Raw genomic sequence first — 25716 nt, 5'->3', positions numbered from 1 at the left:
AGATGCAAGAAACATAGACATATGGCAAGAAATCTGTTGCTCATAACAACAAAAGACAATACTTTATTGAACCTTTTCTGATAAGAAGTGTGCGCTGCAAACGCAAGCATTTTTGACGATCGTTTCTGTCCAGTCTGCTCATTTTATAGCATTTAACCACAGCTGTCGTCGGTTTTTTGTCTGGCAGTGGCAGCAGATATGTGATCAAATTTTTTTTTTTGAGGCTGTATTACGTCGATTCTGGCACCTAACATCACAACAAGATGATTTTAAGCTCCTTATGTAGCCGAATCTGCGCTGGTTTGAGTGGGCCGCCTCCAGATTCCCCTTTGTTTTGCTTCCTCCAGCTAGCGCTGTGACGTCGACTGACCCTAGTTACCTGTGGTTGGCCTGGCCGTGCGTCACTCAGAACACAACAGGCCAATCAGAAGAGAGGCTCATATTATTGGGCCAGTGGAAATAAAAAAGATAAACTCTATTCTAAACTATTTTTCTGAGAACTATTTTAAACAGTTTTTATGGATATTTTGATATATTTATTCTAAAACATAACAAGGATACCGGATGATTTTTAGCAATAAAAATTTATGTGTATGGCACAAATGGCATTTATAGTCCGTATCTCATATTTTCTTAATGTCTTGTACCTTTGATGGTGTTAAACATGGTGTCACGTGGATGGGAATATGCATAGAAATGATATGCAGATGAGGTTATGCATAGTAAAACTAGGCGTTGTAAGCTCCATATATGGTGATTTCGGGGAGGAGACGGGGTGGAGATGCGCGTACGCACAATTTTCCCCTGACAGGGATTTATAAAGAGATTTTTGCGCAGGTTCTGGCGTACGCATGGTTTTATAAATCTGAAAACTTTTGAGTGTACGCAAAATCTAGCTTTTGTGCCTATGTACACTTTTAGGATGAAATCTACGGAGAGTTTTATAAATGAGATCCCTGTTGTTGCTGTCTGTATGTTTAAAAACAAGATAAAAACAAAAACTGTTTAAAATAGTTATCAGATAAATATTTTAGAATAGAGTTGATCTCATTCTTTTACACTGGCCAAATAGTAGCCTATTTAAATTGTTTTAAGCAATTCAAATCAAACTAAATTTATGCAGTTTTGCTGATAAGGTGAATATCTTTTAGCTATTTTGAGTGGAAACAGATAGGCCTATTTATTGCAGTGTAAAATTGTCTGACTCGGCGTGTCACTAACAAAGTATTTTAAAAAGGAAACGTGTAAATCTTACCGTTTTCTTCAAGTTGTAGCCTATCCTTCAAATACAGCGGTACTTTTCTTAATGTTGTAGAGATGCCTTCCCACGACATTAACACCTCCGTGCAGCTGCGGTTGTACAGTAGCCTATAGATATTATCATTCTGGATAATGGACTGTTCAACCACCGAATCCAGCAGTGTCTGATATAATATCGAAGTAAGTGCGCATCATTGATCATTGTTCTCACTAAAAAATATTTTCTCATAACATGAGATCTGCAGTTTAGTTTAAAGGTGAATTATTGTGCACCTATAGCACTCCTCGCTGTCAATAAAAGAGGAAAAGTGATCAAGCGCATCCACTACAAATGTGTCTTAATTCATAAAATTTTGGTTTAACTTCTGCGTAAAGGACTTTATGTAATTTCAGTCCTTATATCCATTAATGAGAGTGGAATATTTAATGTAAATGTGTATATCGACATGAAAACAGAGCTTAAAATCGTTGTTTTTACTTCATTTATTTTCTCACTCCAGGAAAATGAGTTTGTACGCTTGGGTCAGAGTTTGCGTGCATGTGCGCACATTTTCTAGTTTGTTTTTAAGTGGCATACACCTCTTTCAGGGCTGGCTTTGTGCTTTCTTTATACATTTTTTGTCTATTATGTTTTGCTCGCATATCTCCAACAATGACTTTGTTTTGAGCAAGGTTCTGCTGTCAGGGGAGTCAAAAGATAATTACGTCATCATTGCCAATCAACATAAGAAATGGAAAATAAGGGACAGTTGTGATTCTTTATCTTATTCTTTAAGAAAATAAGGGACAGAATAAGGGATGTTCCAGATATTTGTATTGCACCATAATGTAGGCCCAAGTCTACCTGCAGTTAAAAAGTTCTCCGAAATAATCACAATTGTTCTGCTTAACCTATTTATGTACAATTATTCTAAAAATAATTTGAAATGTCATTTATTTACTCATGGCTTGAGTAAATTGTACCATTATAGAGTTGTGACTTCACACCACAGATAGCAAGCAGACGTTGAGTCAACGTCGATTTTAGGTTGTATAAAAAATAAAGGCACCAAAAAATAACTACTTTTAAAATTAGTCAGGTTACATGGGGTTTGGGGGGCCTGTCCTCGACCTGGGACGTTTATTGCTTTGAAACCAGCCACCCCATCCACAAACAAATACAACACCAATGACCCCCAGCGTTCACACATAAAGAAATGCAACATACCAAGTTTTTGATTGGTTGAACTACATTAAACTGTGTTCAACCGAGCAATCCGATTGGTTGATTTGAGGACGATGGACCTACCTGGACACCTGGACATCTTTTTTTTTTGCGTAAGTACACAGTATTTTTGGATGAAGCTACATGTTCTGCATGGAAAAAATAATTTAATAATTTATATAATCGCTATATTTACTTTTACTTTTTTAAGGTGTTGACGATTATTGGAGAATTTACAACATGGAAGGTAAGCAAAATAATTCAGCATTTTCTTAACATTAAAAACATTTCTTACTTCAGTAAGAGTAGTAGTGATATGACGAACTGTGTACGTCCGCTCTCGGTCCACTGATCATGAGATCATCAAGGTCCGGACCTCAGTAAAGTTTTCGTGTTATGAATGTCTGCATGACATGTATAATTTAGTTTAGACAGCTTGCAAGAATGTTTAGCGTCCGTGGTATGAAAATGATCATTGTGAGACGCCGGAATGATCGAGTTGTGAGTGAGGGCGTGGGAGCAGCCTCCATGTTGCCAGATCCAGCTATTATAAACGTTTTTGGGATTTGTTTTTTCCACTTAATTTAACACTTTAGAAAATTAATAAAATAGGAAGGTGCAGTTTATGGTCAGCGATATCTTTATCATATTTATATATTTGCAAAAGATTTGAAATAATTTCGGTTTGTGTTTGTTTTAATAGCAAGGCACTTAAACATAGAGTAATCCAAAAAGCCCCCACCTCACCTCACTAATTTTCAAAGCCTGACTACGGCCATGATTATAACATCATATTTCTGCTTGAACACAGTTCAGTATATTCACGTAGTTGTCAAAAATAATGTACTGTGAATGGATGTTTGCAGAAAAGCGTGTTTTATGGAAGTTTGTGAGGATCGGTGGTGTTAATGTACACGGGCATCAGACACCAAATACAGACATGATCGCTTGTTCTGAAAGAGAAACTGTTCACTGATGATGTGGAGCCACCTTCAGACCGCTGAGTTTCCACACATTCAGAATGTTTTCATTTTTCATTTGCATTTTGGTGTGTTTAATGATTCTGAATGGATCTGGGCTGCATTTCCCAAAAACATTGTAAGCCTAAGTTGACCATAGCTCCATTGGTTTCAATGGGTCTACGATGTACTTAAGCCTACGATGCTTTTGGGAAACGTCGCCATGTTTAGTAGTTTATGTGCAGTCATTTGGCGTCTCCCTGTGGTCTTGTTTGGTATGACAGGTTGACTTCTTATTTGTTAACGTTACTGTATAATTTAAAAAGGATTGTTAATTTGTAAATACACTCTGTAGTGACATTTTTGCAAAGTATGTTTCAAAAAAACAAAACACTTTAGATTAAAATCTATCTTTAATTTATTTTGTTAAAAAATAATAACATTAACATAATAACAAATTGTAAAGTAATAACACTAGAATTACAACTGTTTTTGTGAATAAAAAAGGTTGGGGGGGCTTTGCAGTATTGATTCGGAGAGGAGGGTGGCCTTGGAGTAAAGAAGATTTAGTACTACTGATTTAGAATATGAAGTGATATTGTAGCAAATATTCTTTGTCATCCTGATGGTGTTTTGGTCTGCTTTTTCAATTTTTTTTTCTTTTTCAGCAAGGAAGTTTGAGTTTGTCAGTAAAGAGCTTTTAAGCCTTGGAGGAGATCAGGACTGCTGTTACTGCAGAACATCTGTTACAGCATCCAGTGATCATATATCCAAACGGCATCTAACATTTGCCATTCACTTTACAGATGGTGACACAAGTAAGTAATTGTTAAAAATTGTGAATTTTTGTTAATAATCTGCAATGTAATATTTTGTAAAATCACCATAATATGTTTTGTAATATGCATAATATCCAAGATCCATTACTTGTCATGTTAATTCCATAATTGCTCTTTGTAGGCAAGTTCTCAATACCATGTTACTGTCCTGATCAACAAAGTGGTAGAATGAGCCACTGGCATTGTTCAAAGTGCAAGAAAGTAATTCAAAGGTCTTTTGATTTCAAATGCCACTTAAAAAAACATGGTACGTGTTTTGTCAATTTTGAAATTTGTACTCTTGTTTTTTAATTATTTAATGTTGTAATGATACATTTAGTTTGTTTGTCTTTGTGGTGTGCCAACAACAGGTCTGATGTTCCCTGAAAAAGCCTCAGGTCAGCACATAATACCTGACCATCCTACACAGTAAATGAAATAAATTGGAAAATGTCATAATGTGATGTTTCATATTATTTCTTATATGACAGAAAACCCTGCCTGAACACCATCCATGTTGACCCAGTTCAGAAAGAGAACCTGTTCTGCAAGAAATGTGGGATTCATTTCACCAGCACATCCAACTACCAAAGACATGAAAGACAGCAGCATGGCAGACAGGAACCAATGATATGCATTGATTCTGTGAATGGAATATATGTGACAACAAAAGAATATCATGGGATGAGACTACCAATACCAAAAAATTGCCTGTGAAGTGCAGGCATGCACAGACTTCATGAGCATTGCTGCAAACAGTGGAAACCCTGGGAAAGAATGTTTTCACTTAGAAAGGACCAGGACAGCAACATCATACAGTCCTCCACCAGCACTACGCAATGAGTCCCTGCAGGAGATGTAAGAAAAGGGACTTTGTTCAAAATCGAGACTTGAAGAGTGCACTGCAGTAAACCAGCAGTCTTACTCGGAGTATATATACTGTGTCTTTCCTATTTTTTGGGGTGAGCACGGCCTTTCTGAGCGATATATATACTTTTCTGTGTATACAGGCCAAAAGGACAATCGGTGTAAGTTTGGAAGAACAGTCTGCACATTTGATAGTAAGACTGGTAAGTGGCACTGCCAGTGCAGATGTACTAAAAATCGGATCAGTTGTGTCCATAGATACTTATCCATGTGGTGGCTTTTTCAAGAGCATCCCAAGCTGTTACAAAATGCAGTGGACACCTCAAATGAGGATATTGAAGATGTTGAGGAGATGATCAGTGCTGCTGATAACGTCCACCAACATTCACATAGTAGTATCATCATGGAAACCAACTACTTCTGGAGTTCAAAAAGAATACCAGAGGACCTTCCAGTGGATTTAACCACAGCAGAGAAGCCTGTTCCTGAAAACTTTGAACCACTAGAAGTACAGTGCCCATACTGTCCTGGCCCATCTCCTCCAGATCTTGGAAACAAAATACTAACTGAGCGAATGACACTTAATGACAGTTGTCATAAACATGCATACAACCTCCTTCATATTCATGACATGTGTCATGTCATAATTATGAAGGTGTCATGTCAGTCTTATGCACACCCCTTCAAGTAAAGTGTTACCACATAATTTTTCTGTCAATCCCTTTATGCTCTCCTGACTGCTGGTGTTTCAGTAAGTATACACAAAATTACAATATTTAGAGGGCATGTTTCACAAGATATCACAATAATCATGCAAAACTGTTGATCAGTTGAGTAAAACCTTTATTAACTTTACTTTCCACAGAATCATATTGCTGTGGGTCGTCTGTTTAGAACAATCGAATCCCATTCAAGAACTGCTTTGCCAATCAACATGCTAAGAAAGGCATTCTACCATTTCAGTGCTTTAAGGCAGTACTCGTACAATTTTTTTTGTTACCGCTGTGGTTATCATCCATCCATTGTCATAGCAGACACCAACTGGAAAGTTGCATTTGATATACCAGGTGAGTGTAAAATCTGAATACAAACCCTCTGATCTGTAAATGTTCTTAACACAACATTTAGGCATTCAACATAACACACATTCACATACAACTTGTCACAACCCCTTTTATTATATAATTTCCAGTCAATCTCATGAGACGCCTGGACATTCAGAACATTGGCCTCCAGGACACCCTCGTTAATGTGGCAGCAAGATGGGAGAACCTGGAAAAGGAGATCATTGCCACTGGATTTTGTGACGGTACCAATGAAAATACCGTTTCAATTGTTTAACAGTACTATTGGCATTGATGTTAATAATGTGTCTTAATAACATATTACATTTTAACATTAAGGATAAAGCCTTGGGTCTTGTAGCAGTAGAGAAAAAAATTAACTGATGTTAATCTTAAAAAAATTATATTCCTCAGACTCCTCTAACAATCCTTTCTCAAGTGCACTGACATATTCGTATTTTGCTCCTTGGATTGGACAACACACAAGACTACATGACAAGCTATCAAAAGCTGAAGTTTTCAAAGGTCTCTCTCAAAGTGAAAGGGTGAGCTCTGTATGCCGTGAAAGCCAGGACGTTAATGAAGACCAAATTTTACAAATACTGGACTCTAAATCAGTAAATATTTATACCTGTAGTCTTACAGTATTCATGTAAGCACTCAATGTATCGCTATTGACTTTTTTTCCCATGAACAACACTAACAGATAGTAATTTCTCCACAGCACAAAAGAGAAGACCTGGTGAAGGCATGCAGCTGTCTTGGAGTGTCAACAACTGGCTCACAAACAGACCTTATAAACAGGCTGGAAGAACTTCTCCTTTATAAGGAGGTTTACCCCAAAATGTTTTTAAAGCTGAAAAAAGCTGGAGGTAAGATATTGTTTTTCAGTGTCAATAATTATTTTGTGTATTATAATTTTGTTACTTATCTTGTTTAAGTACCATCATCTATGCAGAAAACATGTATGTAATTTGTCATTCTTGTCACTTTAACACAGGTGGAGTATTACACATGGGCTGCACCCATGGTGTTGTATATTATACATCACCATTATGGTGGCAGGAATCTGCACGGGACCACGGGGATGCTCTGCTAAGTTTTAAATATCCCCCCACTGTGTACATCTCTGACATCGCTGGACGTGTTGCCAGGCATGTTAATAATCGTACGCAACAGAGATTTTTCCAGCCAAATGACGGAAGGGTATGTGCACCAACGGACACAAACATATCACTGGCAGCTGCAGGAAAGTTAACGGTAAATCTTGAGTGGTTAAAGAAAATCAGGAGGAAACCAAGACATGCAGAAGAACCCAAAGAAATGGACCAATTCTCATGTCCACACCCTGAGACAAGGACATCAGACCGGTACTCACTGTATGACAGATTTCACCAAAAAAAACAAAAGCGTCCTGAAGAGAGACTGCGTAGTCTGAAACTGATTCCAGATCTGGCTTGTCTGATTAATTCTTCAGCAGCAGAACAAATAAACAGAGAGCTTTCCTCAAGTCGGTACTCACTGTGTCAAATGAAGGACATCCACTACATGTTCTCACTACGTCTGTTTTTTCACCTGCACAATGAAAGACTGAATAGCTCCTTCATGAAGGAAATGGAAAAACAGAGTACAGCAGAGGCCATACGCATTGGATTAGATGGCAAACTGATATGTGGCCAAACAGGTAAGAACGTGAAGATTAAAAATTACACTGTAATATGAAATTTATTAAAAAGTTTAATTTATTAATGTTATGTTACTATTTCTCAATTAATTACAGGAACACACACAAGAAAATCTGACAACAGTCAACAGCAGTCCAGAAGTCCTCAGGCTCCAGTAAAGGGGGACAGTCCTACTGGCAGTGCTACTGTGGGTGGCTACCATTTTTCAGTGGCAATGTTTCCAATTAATGAGAAAAATAAGGTAACAAGTGTGCTGGTTAGCACCACTGTCACATGTCAGTAGTAATAATATTTACTATTAATAGGAATATAAAATCATTAACACATCTTCTGCATCATTAGGACAAAATCAGACAGCTGTATGCTGTTGAGAAGAGAGAGCATGATGTCATTGCTAAAATATCTCGTTTCGCCTCGTTGGAACTACATGATCTGAAAAGTCTGTGCCCACCCGATCTCTTGAAAGACAGCAGTAGCCAACTGATGCCATGGCTATATGACAATGTAAGTACCAATTATGGTTACCTTATGATTTTAGTATTTAATAATGATTAAATTTACTTGATTACTCAACTGTCACATACAGATAATTGTCACCTTATATAAGATGTACAAGTAGATATGGAAATACACAATATATTTGAATACTCTGTCTTACTATGCATCTTCATATTTTGCTTTAAAGACAGTAAATTGTCGGATTGCACAAATTGCCTCAGAAAACCAGAATGTAAGTAACTGCTTCAGAATCTTTACTTTTTTTCACTAGTTTTAATCATGTTCATATACTGTAAATGCAAACGAGCATTATGAGCAGGTGAAAGAAGTGCAATTTATATGTAATTTTGTTCTATCCTCAGGTTGCAGCCTTGACAACTGACACATTTATTTTGTGGTACAGGGACTGGCTGGCTTCAAGAAATATTTCTGATTCACATCTGAAAATTCTTGAGGTACTGTTCAATTTCTCAAATAAAATGCATTAAAGCAATCCTGCCTCTACATCCTATGAATGTCACAAATGCCTCATGAACATGTGTTTCCCATTTCTTTCATTTCAGAATGATGCACAGAAAACACTTCTACCAAGAATTGTTGGCATGGATAGGACACCAGAAACAGGATGCCACTTCATTCTTTGGGTTAGTACAACTCTAGCAATGTTCATTACATGAGGAACAAAATTAGATTATACAGTATATAGATGTGATTTGTCTACAATGTTATTATAGACAAGCCAAAAAAGTACAAACAAATGTATTTGTGACTGCTTTAAAATGGCTCTTTATTGAATTTATTCATCAGGTTTTTGACAAGACCGAAAAACAAATAAGGATGTATGACAACACAGGACGTCACATGAACATTTCACCCTCAGATATGGACATTCTGAAGTAATACATTTTAATTACATATTTTATGTTTTACACAGTTATTTTAAAAACATTTCATGACTTGGGTACAGTCTGCTTTAAGTCAATTTCTTTCTTCCAGAGATGCCTTTAGAAATGTAGACGCCCTGGATAGGTGGACTGTGTGCAGTCCACAGCAATGGCGGAGAAATTATGGAAACAACTGTGGTGTTTTTGTTTGCACAGTGAGTGGATAGAGTTGTATGAGTTTATGTTTGCAACTTTGTATATACATTAATATTTATGTAATGCATGCTATGGGAAAGTAAACAAATACTGTTAAAAAATTATTACAGCAAATTCTTCAAATTTCCTTTACATTTTCGTAGATGGCAGAGATAGAAGCAGAAGGTCTCAAAATGTCTCCTGAGTTGCTTCACACTGACCAGTTGATTCATCTTCGACTTTACCATGCCTCCTGTTTGGTTGAAAATCTACAAATTTGAAGAATATCCATATTTTACACTTGCTTCAAACAAATACTGTGGTTTTGTTTAAAATAACCATTATTTGCACATTGTAGGAACTACACAATGGCTTGACAAGTGGCAAAATAAGATCAAACAGGATGTTTTTGCATAACCATCCAACATTTTGTCCTAAGCTGAAGATGAGACTTAATGAAAGGATTTTTTTTTTTGATGAACAACAGGTAAAATAATGGTTTCGTGTGTGTGTGTGTGTGTGTGTGTGTGTGAAAAAATACAAACTAGTAATTGCAACTATTACTAAAAAATGTCAAATAATTTGGTAACAAGCTAACTTCAGATATAACTAATATAATAAAGCTAAATGTAATGCCTTTTGCCAACAGACAGAGGGGATCATTGACAGAATTAAAAGAGTCACACAGATGGACATGACAGAATTAAGTAATACATCCTACGTTCTGGAAGTCCTAACTCCTGAGGTAATTATTATTCATTTAAAAAGTTTGAATGCATTGGTAAATCATATATAAGACAATTTAATTAAATGCATTGTAAACAGTTTTCTTCTCTTTCTGCTCTTGGTCATTCAAAGGTATCCCTCTTCATCCTAAAAAAGACGGAGGGCTTCCATAGATTCAAGGCAGAAATGGCTTTGCAAACAAAGGGACATTTAGAGTAAATGTGTTAAAGTGGCTTTTTTAAATTACATTTTTCTTGATTTTAATGTTCCCTTTAGTCATGTTCATTCTATGTATTTTATAAGCCTAAACATACTTCTAATCTTTCTCTTTTACAGAGTATCCTCAGATTCTGATCCAAAGTGGTTTTGATGGCAACACTGTTGTATGCCTCTGTCATATTACATTATATTGCTGACTTTCTTCTCTGTGTGCCCTTACCTGTTATCTTTATCGTGTTTGTTGTATGGTTAAGTCTAAAAAATAAACAAATAAAAAGGTATTTTTTAATATATGCTGCCTTTTTAAGTTTTCTTCAAAGTCAAAATGACATACCTTCCAAATCATATTTTTGCCAGTGTTGTAGAATGGTGTCTGAGCTCTGCATACATACAAATAAATAAAGCTGTTGTTTCAGTGTTGCTGAATGACAAACATTTAAACAAAATGTTTTTGTATAAAGACTGTATAATTAAAATAACCTAATACACTTACTCACCAGCGTACTAGTTACAAAGGTCCTTGAACAATATTTAACAACAACAAAAAAAGTTTTTTAAATATTAAGTGAACTCACCTTGGCTGTAGCATGTTCTGTGACAGCTGTGCCTAGATCTGACTGGTGAAGTGTCATCTGGGGCAGGCAGAGTTGCATTTTGTTTCCTTACGCGCATCAATCAGAGCAGGCGGGACGCTTAGGTGCAACGAGACGCGCGCTCCATTATGGATTTAAAGGAATAAAATATAAGGTACAGTGACATAAAGGTAAATACACGTACAATTGAACTGTTTGTTTGCTCCTGTGCACCAATCGGAGTGTAAACAGTCAGAAATCTGCAGTAAGTATTTTTGTGCAGCCACTTAGGTCAGAGCCAAGTGCCTGCCACAGTTTAGAGTCACGCCTGCCTCAACATCTCTGTTTACACTCCGATTGATAAATATCAATGTAGTTCCTACAACGGCAGGCGCATTTGGCGGTGGCCGATCCGGTGGCAGGCGCATTTGGCGGTTGGCGGTCCGGTGGCAGGCGCACATAGCGGTGGCCGGTCCGGTGGCAGCTGCCCCTGCCACGCAAAGATTTTACTCCCTCTCAAATATATTGTAGAAACATATATTGTACAGCTGATTTGCAACTATTTGTATCGTAAACGGAGCTATACAAATAAACATTGATAAATATCAATGTAGTTCCTACAACGGCAGGCGCATTTGGCGGTGGCCGATCCGGTGGCAGGCGCATTTGGCGGTGGCCGGTCCGGTGGCAGGCGCACATAGCGGTGGCCGGTCCGGTGGCAGCTGCCCCTGCCACGCAAAGATTTTACTCCCTCTCAAATATATTGTAGAAACATATATTGTACAGCTGATTTGCAACGATTTGTATCGTAAACGGAGCTATACAAATAAACATGAATTGAATTGAATTGAATTGAATTGAGAACTACATTTCCCAGAATCCTCCCTGGCTCACACCTGCTCACAGTCCAAAATCACTGCACCTCTCTGCCATTAGCTTCATCAGTGGGCCTTTATAAGACAGCACCAAGCACTCACACATTGTCTGGTCTCATCTATGCCTAGGACAAGTTTGACTTTCCCTTTGTTCTCACATTTGATCACCTATCTGGACTTTATGTAAGGTTGCTATCTGTGACTCTTACCTGACTCCTTGTCAGGAACTTGTTGTTACTATAATCTCAGTTCCATTACCTGCTCATCTGAACTGTGGTTACGTACCTGCACTTGCCGTCTTGATCTACTGGTGCAGGCTCCAGCCCCCGAGCTCAGTCTAGTGCCCGCTCTCACCTCAGAGCTCAGCCAGGATCCTGCTCCAGTCCATGAATCCAATTCCAGAGTTTGCTCCTAGTCCAGAGTCTGCTGCAAAATGCTCTCCAGAATCTGCTCCAGAATGCTCTCCAGAGTCCACTCCAGAATCATCTCCCGAGTCTCCTTCATCTCCGCTAGCCCCGTCCAGCTATCCTGCATATCTTGAGCCCCTGAAGGGTCCGCCCAGTCCTCCTTCGTCAGTTCCAGTGTCCGCTCCTCCAGAGCACCCTCCGGTGCCCGATCCTCCATAGCGCCTCCCAGTGTCTGCTCCTCCAGTGTGCACTCTAGTGTTCTCTGCTCCTCTACCAGAGCTCAGCCTGGAGCTTTGTTCCTTAGCCATCTGAAACCAAGAAAGTACTGTTACTATAATCTCAGCTAAGTTCCATTACCTGCTCATCTGAACTGTGGTTACTTACCTGCACTTGCCATCTTGATCTGCTGCTGCGCTGCAAAATTAGCCCGTTGTTACAGCTACTTACTTGAGTGTTCTCCTGTGTATTGCTGAAAGAAGACCAGACCTAACAAAACATGAAGAGGGCTGAAGTTTTCATCCTCTCTCTCTCCAGCGAGGCGGTCGACCTCCTCCCTGGCAAGACAGTCTCTGGAGCGATTTGTGGAGGAGTTTTTGGAGTTCTCCCATCTGGTGAGTTGGAGTAATTGAACGCTCTATGATTGTTTTCAGATGGATTGGATGAGGATGTGATTCAGCGTCAGTCTCCTGGGGGTTGTTTACCCTTTTAATCTATTAATCTCATTCTCTGGCTTAATGTTTCTGATTTTGTTGTTGAAGAAGTTAAGAATTGCCCATCGCAAAGACATATGGATGCTCCAAGTCACCCCAAGCCTGCCATCAAACTCTCCACTTCCCTGGACATCGGAATAATCTTTTCTGTCCCAGAGGTCATTCCAGTCTCAGACTCCACTCCAGTTTTAAACCCAGAGCCCGTTCCTGAGACAATGGCTCCCATAACCTCTGCCAAAAGAAGGAAGCGGAGTAAGGCTAAGCATTCAGTAATGGCTCAAGTTCCCAATTTCTGGCCAGAATTGACTTCAGTTCCAGAATCCATTTCAGAGTCCAGTGATGAGTCTGCTCCAGTCCCAGAGTCCAGTAATGAGTCCGCTCAAGTTTCAGAGTGCTGTATCAAGTCTGTTCTGGCCCCGGAGTCTGCATCAGAGCTCACTCCAATCCCTGGATCTTCCTCAGAATGTATTCTTACTAGTGAATTCATTTTAAGTTTCAACATGATTCTTTTTGTAATATCAAGTTTTGGTCTTATATTTTCTAGGAATTGAATTGAAATTGAATCTTTGTAAAAAAAAAATAAAAAAAAAGTAAAATCATATACATACACACAATCATATACCCGAGACACAAGCCACTTTAAAATGTAAGTTTAATTGTAACATAGGCCTATTGTATACTAGTTTTAACAGCGTACTGTAGGTATTTTCTACAGCCAGACATCGGGAGTCTGTTGTGGTGTATGTTTTTTCATTTAACTTAATCTTTGCTTTTTAAGTGCAATTAAATATTCTCAGGGTGAAGACGTCACATATGTTGTTTCGTTCAAGCACAGTTTACTACTGTGAAAAGTCAGTGGGCATCCAAAGAATGTCTTTTCTCTGTATCAGCCTTTTGTCCCGAGAAGTTAAGTTGTTGTCTAAACAAACATTTTAAATTAAATGTTTTTCTTCTTTCTTATATGATTTATTAGGACACAAGTTTGTATACTGAAATAGGTATTGCTCTGCTATAACAACATAAATGTGGTTTATGATGAAATTTCTTGAGTCCTCATAATTAATATTGCTTACAAACAATATTTAATTAAAAATGGAAGCATATGCAGAATTTTTTTTGTGTGAGGGGTAGGTGTAGTTTGTATAGTAAAAAAATAATTATGTCTATGGAGTTGTAGGGATTTCTAGTACATTAACGGACACTGCTATGCCCCTATCAGCCATCATGAGGTTTGCTAATCACCCAGCAACCAATGGATGGAACTATTATGTCCAAACAGGAAAAGGACAGTAATTTAATCACGCCCTCAGGCCTGCCAGCAGGGATATGCAGCGTGACGCCACATGACTTGACCACCTGCGATCCTGCCCTGTCTGGAACCCTTACAAACTTTTCTTACGACAAAAGAAACAGAACTTTGCATGACGATTTTAAAAGACAAATCGTTTAAAAACTCATAAGTAGTGAAAGAAACAGAACTTTGCATGACGATTTTAAAAGACAAATCGTTTAAAAACTCCTAAGTAGTGAAAATGTATCCACTGTATGTGTTATGCCGTATATATATATTTGATGTGTTTATTGGAATCTATGATATTTTAATATTTACCTTATAACTATTTTTTAGCAGACAAAGCATTTAATATGTGTGTAAGATATGTGAAGTTTAGTATCGGGTGAGAGCTTGTTTTATTCACAGAACATTGGTGTAAGTGAAAAATTGATATTCGGCATCATTTTCCGGTGATGATATTTTTATAAGAAGTTCTTAAAAACTTGCAGAAATACTCCCCACAAACAGCATGTGATTCATGCATGATAAGGAACAGTATGGGGCGTGGCTAAACCCCACAGCCACCATCTGATTGGACCACGATCTGTGGGGTGGACAAAATTCAGCCTGCTTAAAATTGGACACAAAGTCTTACGCGCTCACTCGCTCTCTCTCTCTCAAGACCCTTTGGCTTTCCGCCTTGGTGAGCGCGACAAAAGCGCTCCCACACCGTAACACCGCACAGTGAGACCATCTAAGAACTCACACTTCAGTTTGAACCTTCGCGATCTTCAAAGAACTTAAAGTCTTGCAAACTCAGGCTTTTAGCAGGACTGCTGAAGCCTCTTCCGTAACCCGGCAACCAACCAACCCACCGAGGGTTTCCCCGAAAGGACGTCACCCAAACGTCATCTCAGCGACCAATCCGAAAGCTCTGGGATTCCCTCAGCAGCCATTCAGGATGCCTTTGTCAGCAACGAGGAACAACTCCACTTTTCAGCTGTCATCCAAAGCAAAACGCAAGTAAACAAACAAAGCTCCTATCTGCTGAAATCGGTGTTGAACTGGTGAATTGCGTTAAGCAGTAAACTTAAGACAAACCTCTGCTTTGTGAATTCTCTCAGGTGAATTTAAAACCACTCGTGGAAACGAGTGTTAGAACTTTGAAACTACATGCAACTCCATTAACTCATTCCTTCAATTTTCTGAGCTGTAGCTGTGTGGGTCATCGGCTCGGCTCCTCAGCGAAAACCTGAATATGCACTGCATCTGCTGCCTACTTATACTCACGCTGTGATCAGCAGCAGCTGGATGCAATAATCGCATGCCAATGTGCATTGGCTCGTTTAGTTTACACTCGAAGTAGATTGGTCCCTCTAAGCGAGATCCCAATTCGTCGTAACCGAGACGTTTTTTTACCTGTTTTTTTTTCACCCCTTTACTTATTTTGATGTCGCTGGCTCCTCATTATAATTGACCGATAACTTTTTCTTACATGGCAAACTCTTTTTCCCACTCCTGGTAAAATGTACGGTATTTTTAGTGATGACTAAAACTAGTGTAAATGTTTTGCATTGTTTTATATTGTGTATGATCGCATAATTTATTTATATTAATTTAATTTAAAAGAAGAGAATAAGACTCGGACGTTTGAGTTTGAGAGAGAGAGGGACAGAGATTTTTAGGGGTTTTTGTAAACCCCTCATTCAGACATTGGTCATCCTTGCACTAGGAAAACTTTTTTCTCACAGAAAAATGTAAGGGATTTTATTTTTACTAATTTATTGATTTATTAATTTAGCTTAAAGCTTCTTATTTATTCATTCATTAAGCCCAATGTTTATTTTCAATTTCATTATTAGATGTGTTATTTAATACCTTTTTTTATATTGCTGATAGTCATTTTATACATTCATCAGATTATATGTGTGCGCACACACACACTCACATATTGTGATATGTTAAAATTGTTTACTTATTTTTGATATTATCCTTAAAACCAATATCTTCTTTCTCACATCTCCAGAGAGAGAGTGACCAAAAATGCAACCGGATTCCTCCCCGGGCATGTCGGTGTCAGATGCCAGACATCACCAGATGTAGGGGCGGACCATAAAATCTTCAAAAACATTCATCAGGACTTCATTTATAACATCAGACAGAATTGTACAAACATCATATTTCTCCCCCCGGAGGGAAAAGTATATATATATATATATATATATATATATATTAGGGATGTAACGGTTGACAAAATTCATGGTTCGGTACGGGGGTAATTGGTTATGTCGCAATGTTGGAAATATTTCTGTTTTAAACCATGAAGGCGAGCCAATTGATATCACACACAGGCAACGTGCAAACTTTGTGCAAGAGTTATGCTGGTGAATGTCTTAATCTCAGCCAATTCACCATATGCAGAAAGTGAAAGTAAAAACGGAAGTATGGAGTAATGACATAGCTTTCGGCATATGACGCCGCATACTCTCAGAGATGATGAGAGACTAATTTACTTCAACATATGCTAATAACGGTATATAGCTAACTGTTTTAATTTATTCCCTTAATATTTCTAATATTACATAGTGAAAAAAATTAAATTAGAAGAAACATATTTCATGTTAAACAGGTTGTTTTTGAAAGTCTGTGCTTGAAATAAAAGCTTTTTATTTCATTTATTTTTATTGATGACTGCAGTGTTAATATTTTAATTGTAGGCCTATAATTCATTGTATAATATACCTGTTTTAAAATACCTTTTTAAAAAATATTTTAAGTGAGGATTAAGTAGCCTAATCTTTTGTTATCCTCGCAGCACGTCAGTTATTTGGTAAATATTGTGGGATAAATTAATTGTATTTTTAATATAAAAATGAAAAAATAATAATAATAATAAATAAATTAATTAATTAATAATAATAATAATAATAATAATAATAATATAATAATAATAATAATAATAATAATAGGCCTGTCGGCGCTGATAGTCTAGTGGTTAGTGCCCCAACATATAGCACAACTGTGCTCACGGCAACCCGAGTTCAATTCCTATAGGTAAATAACGAGGAGAATAACAACGTACAGTAAATGGTAAAACTGTTTGCACTACAAACCACTGTGTTCATAAATAAGATAATACATTACTTCTTAAATGAATTAACTTGCCAGACTCAATGAAATACCAAAGTACAAATGTTAAAGAGTAAAAGAATAACAAAGATTTATTTGTACATTAATGTAATAACTCCCTTTATTTTTTTTAAAGAAAACCGTAAATGAAGAAACCAGTAACAACCCTTTTGTTTTTTAAAAAAAGCGGATAAACAATTATGCCTTACGATATGCAAGTTGCTTCTTTTCTTTTAAATAAAAAATGTAAACCTCTTTTGTAGTCTCAGAACGGTTCTTGTTCTTTCACACGTATTACACTCCCTTAGCCTTAGCGTTGTTCTTTTTTTAGAATACTCTAACTCAATCAAGATATGTATAACATCAATTTAGAACCCTATTCTAGTAAAACACTCCGTTTCCTCCAGAACAACGTAATACAATAGGCTAATGAAAAACAAAAATATATCTTTCAAGATCAGGTAAACAGTGTATGATGTGAACTGCAAGTTTTCTCAACTGTCTTATAAAACAAGTGTCGTCACTCTACACTTTGGGCCTTATATTACAATGAATACAGTAGTCTCCAAAAGGATGACGCACTTTTTTCATAGAGACAGCAGATCTTGCTGGCAGCACTCTCTCGCCATGTGCGATACCTCTCTTTCCTCATTACGTGACTCACGTTATGACACAATGTCAAGCTCAACAGTCACTGGCTTACAATAGTACACCTGTACTGAACACACTTTCTCATTGGATATAAGCAAAACATAATTGTTGCATCATATTTCGAAATAAAAAAAAATAAAATACATTTGAATACTTTCTATTATTTCTGACACAAAGCATATGAAACACAAAGTATATTTTAGGAGTCCCTACACACTCCCCTCACCAAAAATTCAGTATGTCCCCATGCTGGTTACAAAAATTACCATGCATCAATTAAATGGTAACCGTCTTTTCATAGGGCACAAGTACAGGTCGGTTGTTACATATTTCACACAAGGCATTAGAATTACATCTCCAAGCATGTGAACTGTTGTAACCCTCAGAAACATTCAGTATTTTGGTAGCAGCTACATTAAAGCCACAGAGTTGAGATGATACAGACTGTATGTATGGCAAACCCAGCTTATCATAGGTAAATATGGTATTAGGCCTCTTCTCCCTACTTGATCTGCGTACTTCAGGAAGTACAACCTCTGGCTGAGTTTCATTATCAGTAGGAGCAGTAGTCTGTAAGGTAATCTCATGAGCATCAGTCATTACATCAACTACTTCAGTATCACCATCTTCAGCTACTAGCTGAATATCAGAAATTTCATTCTGACATGGAATTACTGGTATTTCTAAAACAGTGTGAGCATCACCACACTCTGAACATTCTACATCTCGTACAGGGTTTTCACTCTGCATCTCCTCTGTCACTTGAGAATGAATGTTTGTCACATCCTCACCATAAAACCCAAACTCAGGCTCTGAATCTGAAGAATTACATTCTCTTGGAAAGCCATCAACTACAAGACGTGAGTTTTCTGAATCAGCAGCTTTATGCTTCTCTTTCGTTCTCCTACGCCTCAAAGCTCTAGGTGAGGGAGTAGGACTAAGATCTACCTGAGGACTTAACCTCACTTCCTGTCCTAAAGGCAAGAGATGATTGCGGTGCATGACTTTGGCTGGTTCATCACCATCAACAGGCTTCAAACAATACACTGGAATACCAGACAATTGACTCTCCACTACATAGGGATTTGCACTCCACCTATCAGCAAGCTTTTGTTTTCCCTTGAGACCAAGGTTTCGAATCAGAACTCTGTCACCCACATTCAAGCTATGATAGCGTACTTTCTGATCATACCTTGCTTTATTACTCTGATTCATCTTCTCAGAGGTAGCTTGAGCTAACTGATAAGCTGCCTGTAATTCCTGCTTCATTTTGGACACATACTTGGAGTACGACACAGGTGATGTATCATCAGCAGAGACGCCAAAACAGATATCGACAGGCAATCTAGCTTATCTGCCGAACATCAAAAAATAGGGGGAAAAGCCAGTAGCCTCGTTGGAAGTACAGTTATATACATGCACCAATTGCGGTATGTGCTGACTCCATTTACTTTTCTGACTAGGCTCAAGTGTACCCAGCATATTCAACAAGGTCCTGTTAAATCTTTCAGGCTGGGGATCACCTTGTGGGTGATAAGGTGAGGTTCTCGATTTCTTCAACCCTAGCATAGTCAGCATGTCAACCACCAACTGGCTCTCAAAATCCCTGCCTTGGTCTGAGTGTATTCGAGTAGGAAGACCGTAATGTATGAAATATTTTTCCCACAATGTCTTTGTCACTGTAGAAGATTTTTTTTGGTCCCTCGTGGGAAAAGCTTGAGCATAGTGTGTGTAATGGTCAGTGACCACCAAAACATTACACACATTCCGGGAATCGGCTTCGATGGAAAGAAAATCAATACATACGAGGTCCATAGGTCCTGAACTCTGCTTGTGAGACAATGGAGCGGCTCTTTGAGGTAACGTCTTCCTTTTGATGCAGCGCTCACATGTCTTACAGTAAGTCTCTACATCACGCTTCATGTGTGGCCAGTAAAATCGGTTACGAACTAGGCCACAGTACTTTTCGAAACCTAAATGTCCAATCTCGTCATGCAAAGATTTTAACACACTGTTCTGGAATTGTTTTGGCAGTACAAGCTGTCGTTTCACCCTGTTATCACTCTGCCGAACTGTTCTGTAAAGCAATCCATTATCTACTGACAATTTTTCCCACTCTCGTTTCAGGATCTTCATCTTAGGGTGGTTGCTCTGGATGTTACTGGCGGGTTTCTTATCACAAACTGCCCTCCACACTTCTCAGAGGAACAAATAATTTCTCTGAGCCGTTTGAAGCTCACTTGGACTAAGCATGGGTAAGTGATCTGCAGCCACGTCTGTAACATGAGAGTAAGCTTTGGGAACAGCAGACATATGTGCCCCTGCCTGTTGCACCACACATGGGTAAGAGACATTCCCTGTTCTCCTCTCTGTAGACAAAGCCTGACAAAGAGCCCTTACACTCGCAGCTGGAATTTCCTGCCACTCGTCATCAGCACTTGGGTGAGTATGTGGACGCCTAGATAACGCATCTGCATCAACATTCTTGCTGCCAGGTCTGTATTTCAAGCTTAAATTGTAGGTGGTCAATGCAGACAGCCAACGGTGACCCATCGCATCAAGTTTTGCTGACTTCATTATATAGGTTAGATGATTATTGTCAGTTCTAACCTCAAATGGAACACCGTAAAGATAGTCGTGCAGTCTATCCATAACAGCCCACTTCAGAGCTAAAAATTCCAGTTTATGGGCTGGATAGTTTTTCTCTGAAGGGGAAAGGTTGCGACTGATTTAAGCAACTGGGCGTAATCCTTCCTCATGTTCTTGATACAAAACTCCTCCAAGTCCATCCATGCTCATGTCCACGTGCAAAACATATGGCTTTTGTGCGTCTGCAAAGGCTAGCACTGCAGCTTGAGTCAGACAATTTTTCAGGGTTTGGAAGGCTGTATCACACTGAGCAGTCCATCGGGATCCGAACGGTTCAGAGGACTTGTAGCAGAGTTTGATGTTACTCACAGGTGAATTTTTGTTTCTCTTCTTTGCAGTACCAGCAGAAGATGGATACCCCTGTAGAAGTTCATTTAAAGGTCGGCACAACTTTGAGAAATCCTTCACGAAATGCCGGTAATATCCACAGAACCCTAGAAAAGATCTGAGCTCTGTCACTGTCTGGGGCTGAGGCCAGGATACAACAGCCTCGATTTTGGAAGGATCAGTGGATATTTCATCTTGTGACACTATATGCCCTACGTAGTTCACAGAAGTCCTACCGAATTGACACTTGTCAAGGGAGATCTTTAGTCCCTCATCTCTCAACCTATCTAGGACTTTCAAAAGGCGCTCTTCATGCTCTTCGAGGGTCCGTCCAAAAATGATTAAATCATCCAAGTACACTAGCACTTCCAAAAAGTTCATATCCCCTACAGTGCGTTCCAGGACTCTTTGGAATGTGGCCGGTGCTCCGCAGATGCCCTGAAGCATACGCTCAAATTCATAGAACCACACCGAGCAGATGAACGCAGTCTTTTCCTTGTCGGCGTCACTCATGGGTATTTGATAGTACCCTCTTCTCAAGTCGAGAACAGTGAACCATCTACTTCCAGAAAGACTATGGAGGGCATCCTCAATGCGGGGCACAGTATACTGGTCTGGTATAGTCCGTTGGTTGAGAGTCCGATAGTCCACACACATTCTAACCTTCCCGGACTTTTTGCGCACCACAACAATGGGTGAAGCATAGGGGCAACGGGACTCTGATATAATGCCACTACTGCAGTTCTTGTATGTGCAGTTGCACATCTTCGAAGTCAGTGGGGGCAAGACGGTGAGATCTTTCTCTGAAAGGGCGTGAATCATTCAACCTTATCTCATGAGTGGTGCTTTTTGAACATCCCACATCCCACTCATGTAGAGAAAACACTTCCTTTCTCTGCATCATTTTCGCACACAATCTTTGTTTTGCTTCCTCTGGCATTGGAGAATCTCCAAAATCGAAAGATGCAGGTGTCAAAATATTTTGCTCTGGTGGCTGTTTAGCGGTAAGTTGTGGCTCTAAGGATACTGGAAAAATATGGGCAAGAGGAGTTCCTCGCTTCACCCATACTTCTTTTGTAGACATGTTTCTGATGGTCACTGTGACCCGGCGACTGGATACAACAGATGCTGAATAATGTTCAGGCCTCACCTCTAGATCATCAGAGCATGTGTAACCAACTGCTGTTCTGTCTACTACCACTAGAGACTCAGTCATCTGACCAGGAAACTTGAGCAGACCAGGAAGTTTCAGAACTTGATTTGGTGTCAGGACAACAGGGTTATGTTTCACAAACCAAACTGTTCCATACTTGTTTAGGTCATCCTGTGAAACATCTGTTTGTTGAATAGTCTCATACGCTTCTCTGATTACAGGATGTATGGTCAGCACATTCAAGAATTTTTCACCAGCTTGTTCACGACAAGACTCAAGCAGCTTCTTCACTAAGCTAGTGTTGGTTCCGAGCAAAATATCTATTCCTTCCCGTTTCACAGGGCCAGGACATACAGTGGCAAGCGTGTCAATCACTTGATGCACTCCAGCTACACTTTCTGTAAACTCAAGTCTAAGGGGCAAGTATCCATCATAGGGGTATTTATGTGATCTTAGACCCCAAATCTCAAGGTTTTCCACAGGCTGATGATCCAAATGTTTCAGATAAGTGTCATAAAAACTGCGGTATAATAGAGTAACCTGCGAACCGCTGTCAAGAAGAACTTTGGCGTAGATACCTTCTATCTGGACAGGCACTTCGGAGACAGGTCCTACTAACCCCTCAGGCAATTTTGGCTTATAGGCATCAAGCATGAATGAACCACAAGTGGAACGTGTTGTCTCAGGAGCCCCGTGCCGTTCCTTCACTGAGCTCCTGCCCAGTTTCCCTGCAGGCGCTGCATCTTTATCAGCTTCTGATTCACTTTTCTGAGGTCCTCAGGTGCTTTGCACTCCCACTTCTTATGTCCTTCTTCACCGCATTTGTAGCAAAAGATCACAGGCACTGGTGGCTGGGTGTGTTTAGCTTTTTGGGAGTTGTCTCGATTCACAATCTCAGAGTTTTGTAGCATCTCGACCAACCTGACACACTAATTTTTATTTGATTTAACAAATCAATTATTCATTACATTAACAAATCGTCACAGTCCCCTCACTCAATAAACTGGATGCCAGGGTTTCTGTTGAACACCATCCCCCACCCTGGTCACCATGACAACTAATCATGATATCACTGGTTTTATTACGCCCCCAGGAATGTGAGGAGGATAACCCATTCTGTGTCCCCAGGACAAACGCACAGTAGAAATTGACTTTTCTACTAATTAATTCATAGGAAAACCTTTCTTTGAACGAACACACATATTCTTCAGGCCAGTGTGTATATTATTGCTGTTTTGTATTAATCTGTTGTATTATAGACTATTTTTATTCATGCTTACGATAAACCACTCATTCATATAACCTTACATATAGCTTGTTTAGTATCTATGAATTCGCCTTCTGATGATCTAAACAAGAATGTATATTATTTGTTGGTACGTAGGCAATATATTAGTGCCCTGAGAACCTTTAGTATTTTCAATTCAAGTTCCAGATACTAAAGTACCATGTTTCCACACAAAGAGTCATAAACTCCACAGGATCTCAAAACGCCCACTTGGGATTCCGGCTTTTCTCATTGGATAAGCCCATCTTGAGAGGCGGGGATCTTCTCTGACCTTAAAGCTGACACACCATGTGACCGCCCCCAGTCGGTGGTTCGGTCATAAGCTAAGAATTTACGTTACAAGCTTATAGAATTGTACAGTAAGAAAGTTATTTCCCTTAACCAGGAAATTAACGTTCTTAGAATTGACAAGACAGTTGACCCTGAGTGGTCAGCTAAATATCTACAGTGGATCTAATATATGAATAGTTAATTATAACTAGTTATGGTTAATTATTCATATTTCCCCATGAGCTGATTCGCTACAGTTTTTACTAGGTGTTTTCTGAGGATCACAATCAGAAGCACAAGGCACAGTAGCCACGTTCAACAGTTGACTCACCTGGGTAGATAGCTCTTTAACCTCCTTCTTCAAGTTTTGTAATTCAGATGGCACATATGCCTGGGGAGAGACAACAGTGGCAACAGAAGCTTTAACATTTTCCCTTGCAGCTACCCAGTGTTCTTCCTCACGTATTTCCTTCATCAACTGTGAAAAAGATGGAGGACTCTGCAAAGTGTGAGTCATTCTGATTCGCAAAGCAACCATATCATTGGTAAGTGCTCACTTAATTAGCTGCTCCATTCTGGCTATATTTATGCCGACTGCATCAATCCCACCCTTCAACAAGGCTCTGTGGAGAAGTTTGTCTAGGCGGTACAAGAAAGCTGAAAGTTTCTCTCAACTTTCCTGGTAGGTGTGACAAAATCTAGCCATAAGGTCAGGCCCACTCTCAGTAGTTCCATATCCATTCTCAAGGGTAGCTAAGTACTCATTTGCAATTGCAGATGGATTACTTACTTTTAAAAACCTGACAATATCAGCAGCAGTACCTCGCAAACTCTCGATGATGCGTTGTTTCTTTGCAGATTCGGTACACTGCCATTCACTTATCATTTGAGCGGCCTGCTCCATCCAGATTTCATACTCTTCTTCACCTGGAGGGACAGGTTTCAGCCATGAAAACAACCTCAGCTTTCTGTAGCCGGGACTATCATTAGAAGCTTGGTTGCACCGATCTACTAATTTGCCTATGGCATCAATGAGGTCCACACTGATATCAGATTTGGGAGACTGCTTTCCCATAATCAGGACCTTCACTTCATCCATAGACTTACCCTCCTGCTGCAACAATGCTTGCAGCTTGAGCTGAAAGGTATCACCTTCAGAGGCAGGACCACAAGCTACTAGACTGCCCACTAAGTTGACACTCCAGGGTCCAGCTTCATTTTCTATACCTATCTCAGGAGGTATAACATCAGGTCCTAGATCAGCACTGGCCTCCACTAAAATAAACAACCATCTGCAAGTTACATCACCATGGCGACCATGTATTCTACTGCGACCAAAAGCTTTTACTGTGTTCAACACTTTTTCAATAGTGTCGTCACTAGTGTCTAAAGGAACGTTGCTCAATACAATGGCACGTGAGAGATTTGCATTCTCTTCTCTGCTCCACTCAACAGTCTTTGCCAGGTCCATAATTTTAAAAGTCAAGGCAAGTAACTGGTACTGGGGTGAAATAAACAGTTTTCAAATCTACTGTCACCGCTATACTAAATTATAAAGGAAAAGATAAAGAAAAACTCTGGTAAACAGGAGAGAAGAAAAAAACAATCCCAGCGATGCCTCCAAAAATGTAACCCTTTCCTTAACCCTAGGGGTTAATTTAATTATTTCTCTAACATGAATCCTGGATTCCCAGCAGTTGGATGGTGAATTAGGCCGGTAGTTTCTTTTTTTTTTTGTATTTACAAACAATCAATTGTAAAATGAATTTTCCTCCTGTACCAATTTTACTCTATTTACTAAAGATCAATTAAACAATTCTTATTTGCAATTCCCAAGAATTCAGTAACTTCTTAAATGATTTAACTTGCCAGACTCAATGAAATACCAAAGTACAAATGTTAAAGAGAAAAAGAATAACAAAGATTTATTTGTACATTAATGTAATAACATTACATTATTATTGTTAGTTCATTACATGGTGTTCTTTGATGAATTCAATGATGAACTGTCTTTAACTGAAAAATGAGTGTTT

At 38.9% G+C, this 25716-nt stretch overlaps 2 protein-coding genes and 1 long non-coding RNA gene across 3 annotated transcripts; 2 read left to right on the top strand and 1 right to left on the bottom strand.

Annotated features, from left to right (window-relative positions):
* The first annotated feature begins 6643 nt into the window (after positions 1 to 6643).
* LOC107565339 (uncharacterized) lies at positions 6644 to 9487 on the top strand. The gene is made up of 10 exons (XM_016250557.1): positions 6644 to 6789; positions 6897 to 7044; positions 7173 to 7856; positions 7953 to 8098; positions 8200 to 8361; positions 8543 to 8587; positions 8718 to 8810; positions 8919 to 8999; positions 9163 to 9251; positions 9352 to 9487. The coding sequence occupies exons 2-10, from the start codon at positions 7017 to 7019 to the stop codon at positions 9464 to 9466; spliced, it is 1443 nt and encodes a 480-aa protein (XP_016106043.1). The 5' UTR covers positions 6644 to 6789; positions 6897 to 7016; the 3' UTR covers positions 9467 to 9487.
* Positions 9488 to 9628: 141 nt separating this feature from the next.
* LOC107565343 (uncharacterized) lies at positions 9629 to 11355 on the bottom strand. The gene is made up of 4 exons (XR_001606362.1): positions 10955 to 11355; positions 10714 to 10759; positions 10600 to 10634; positions 9629 to 9703 (listed from the first exon to the last, which is right to left on the bottom strand). It is a non-coding gene; the product is annotated as an uncharacterized lncRNA (long non-coding RNA).
* A 593-nt stretch (positions 11356 to 11948) lies between these two features.
* On the top strand, positions 11949 to 13841 carry LOC107565341 (cell wall protein RTB1-like). Its single transcript, XM_016250559.1, has 2 exons — positions 11949 to 12844; positions 12992 to 13841. The coding sequence occupies exons 1-2, from the start codon at positions 12730 to 12732 to the stop codon at positions 13492 to 13494; spliced, it is 618 nt and encodes a 205-aa protein (XP_016106045.1). The 5' UTR covers positions 11949 to 12729; the 3' UTR covers positions 13495 to 13841.
* Positions 13842 to 25716: the final 11875 nt, after the last annotated feature.

This window comes from Sinocyclocheilus grahami, unplaced genomic scaffold, assembly GCF_001515645.1.
Source record: "Sinocyclocheilus grahami isolate Dianchi unplaced genomic scaffold, SAMN03320097.WGS_v1.1 scaffold995.1, whole genome shotgun sequence".
NCBI classification, from domain to species: Eukaryota; Metazoa; Chordata; class Actinopteri; order Cypriniformes; family Cyprinidae; genus Sinocyclocheilus; species Sinocyclocheilus grahami.
This window is presented reverse-complemented; position numbering and strand designations above follow the sequence as displayed.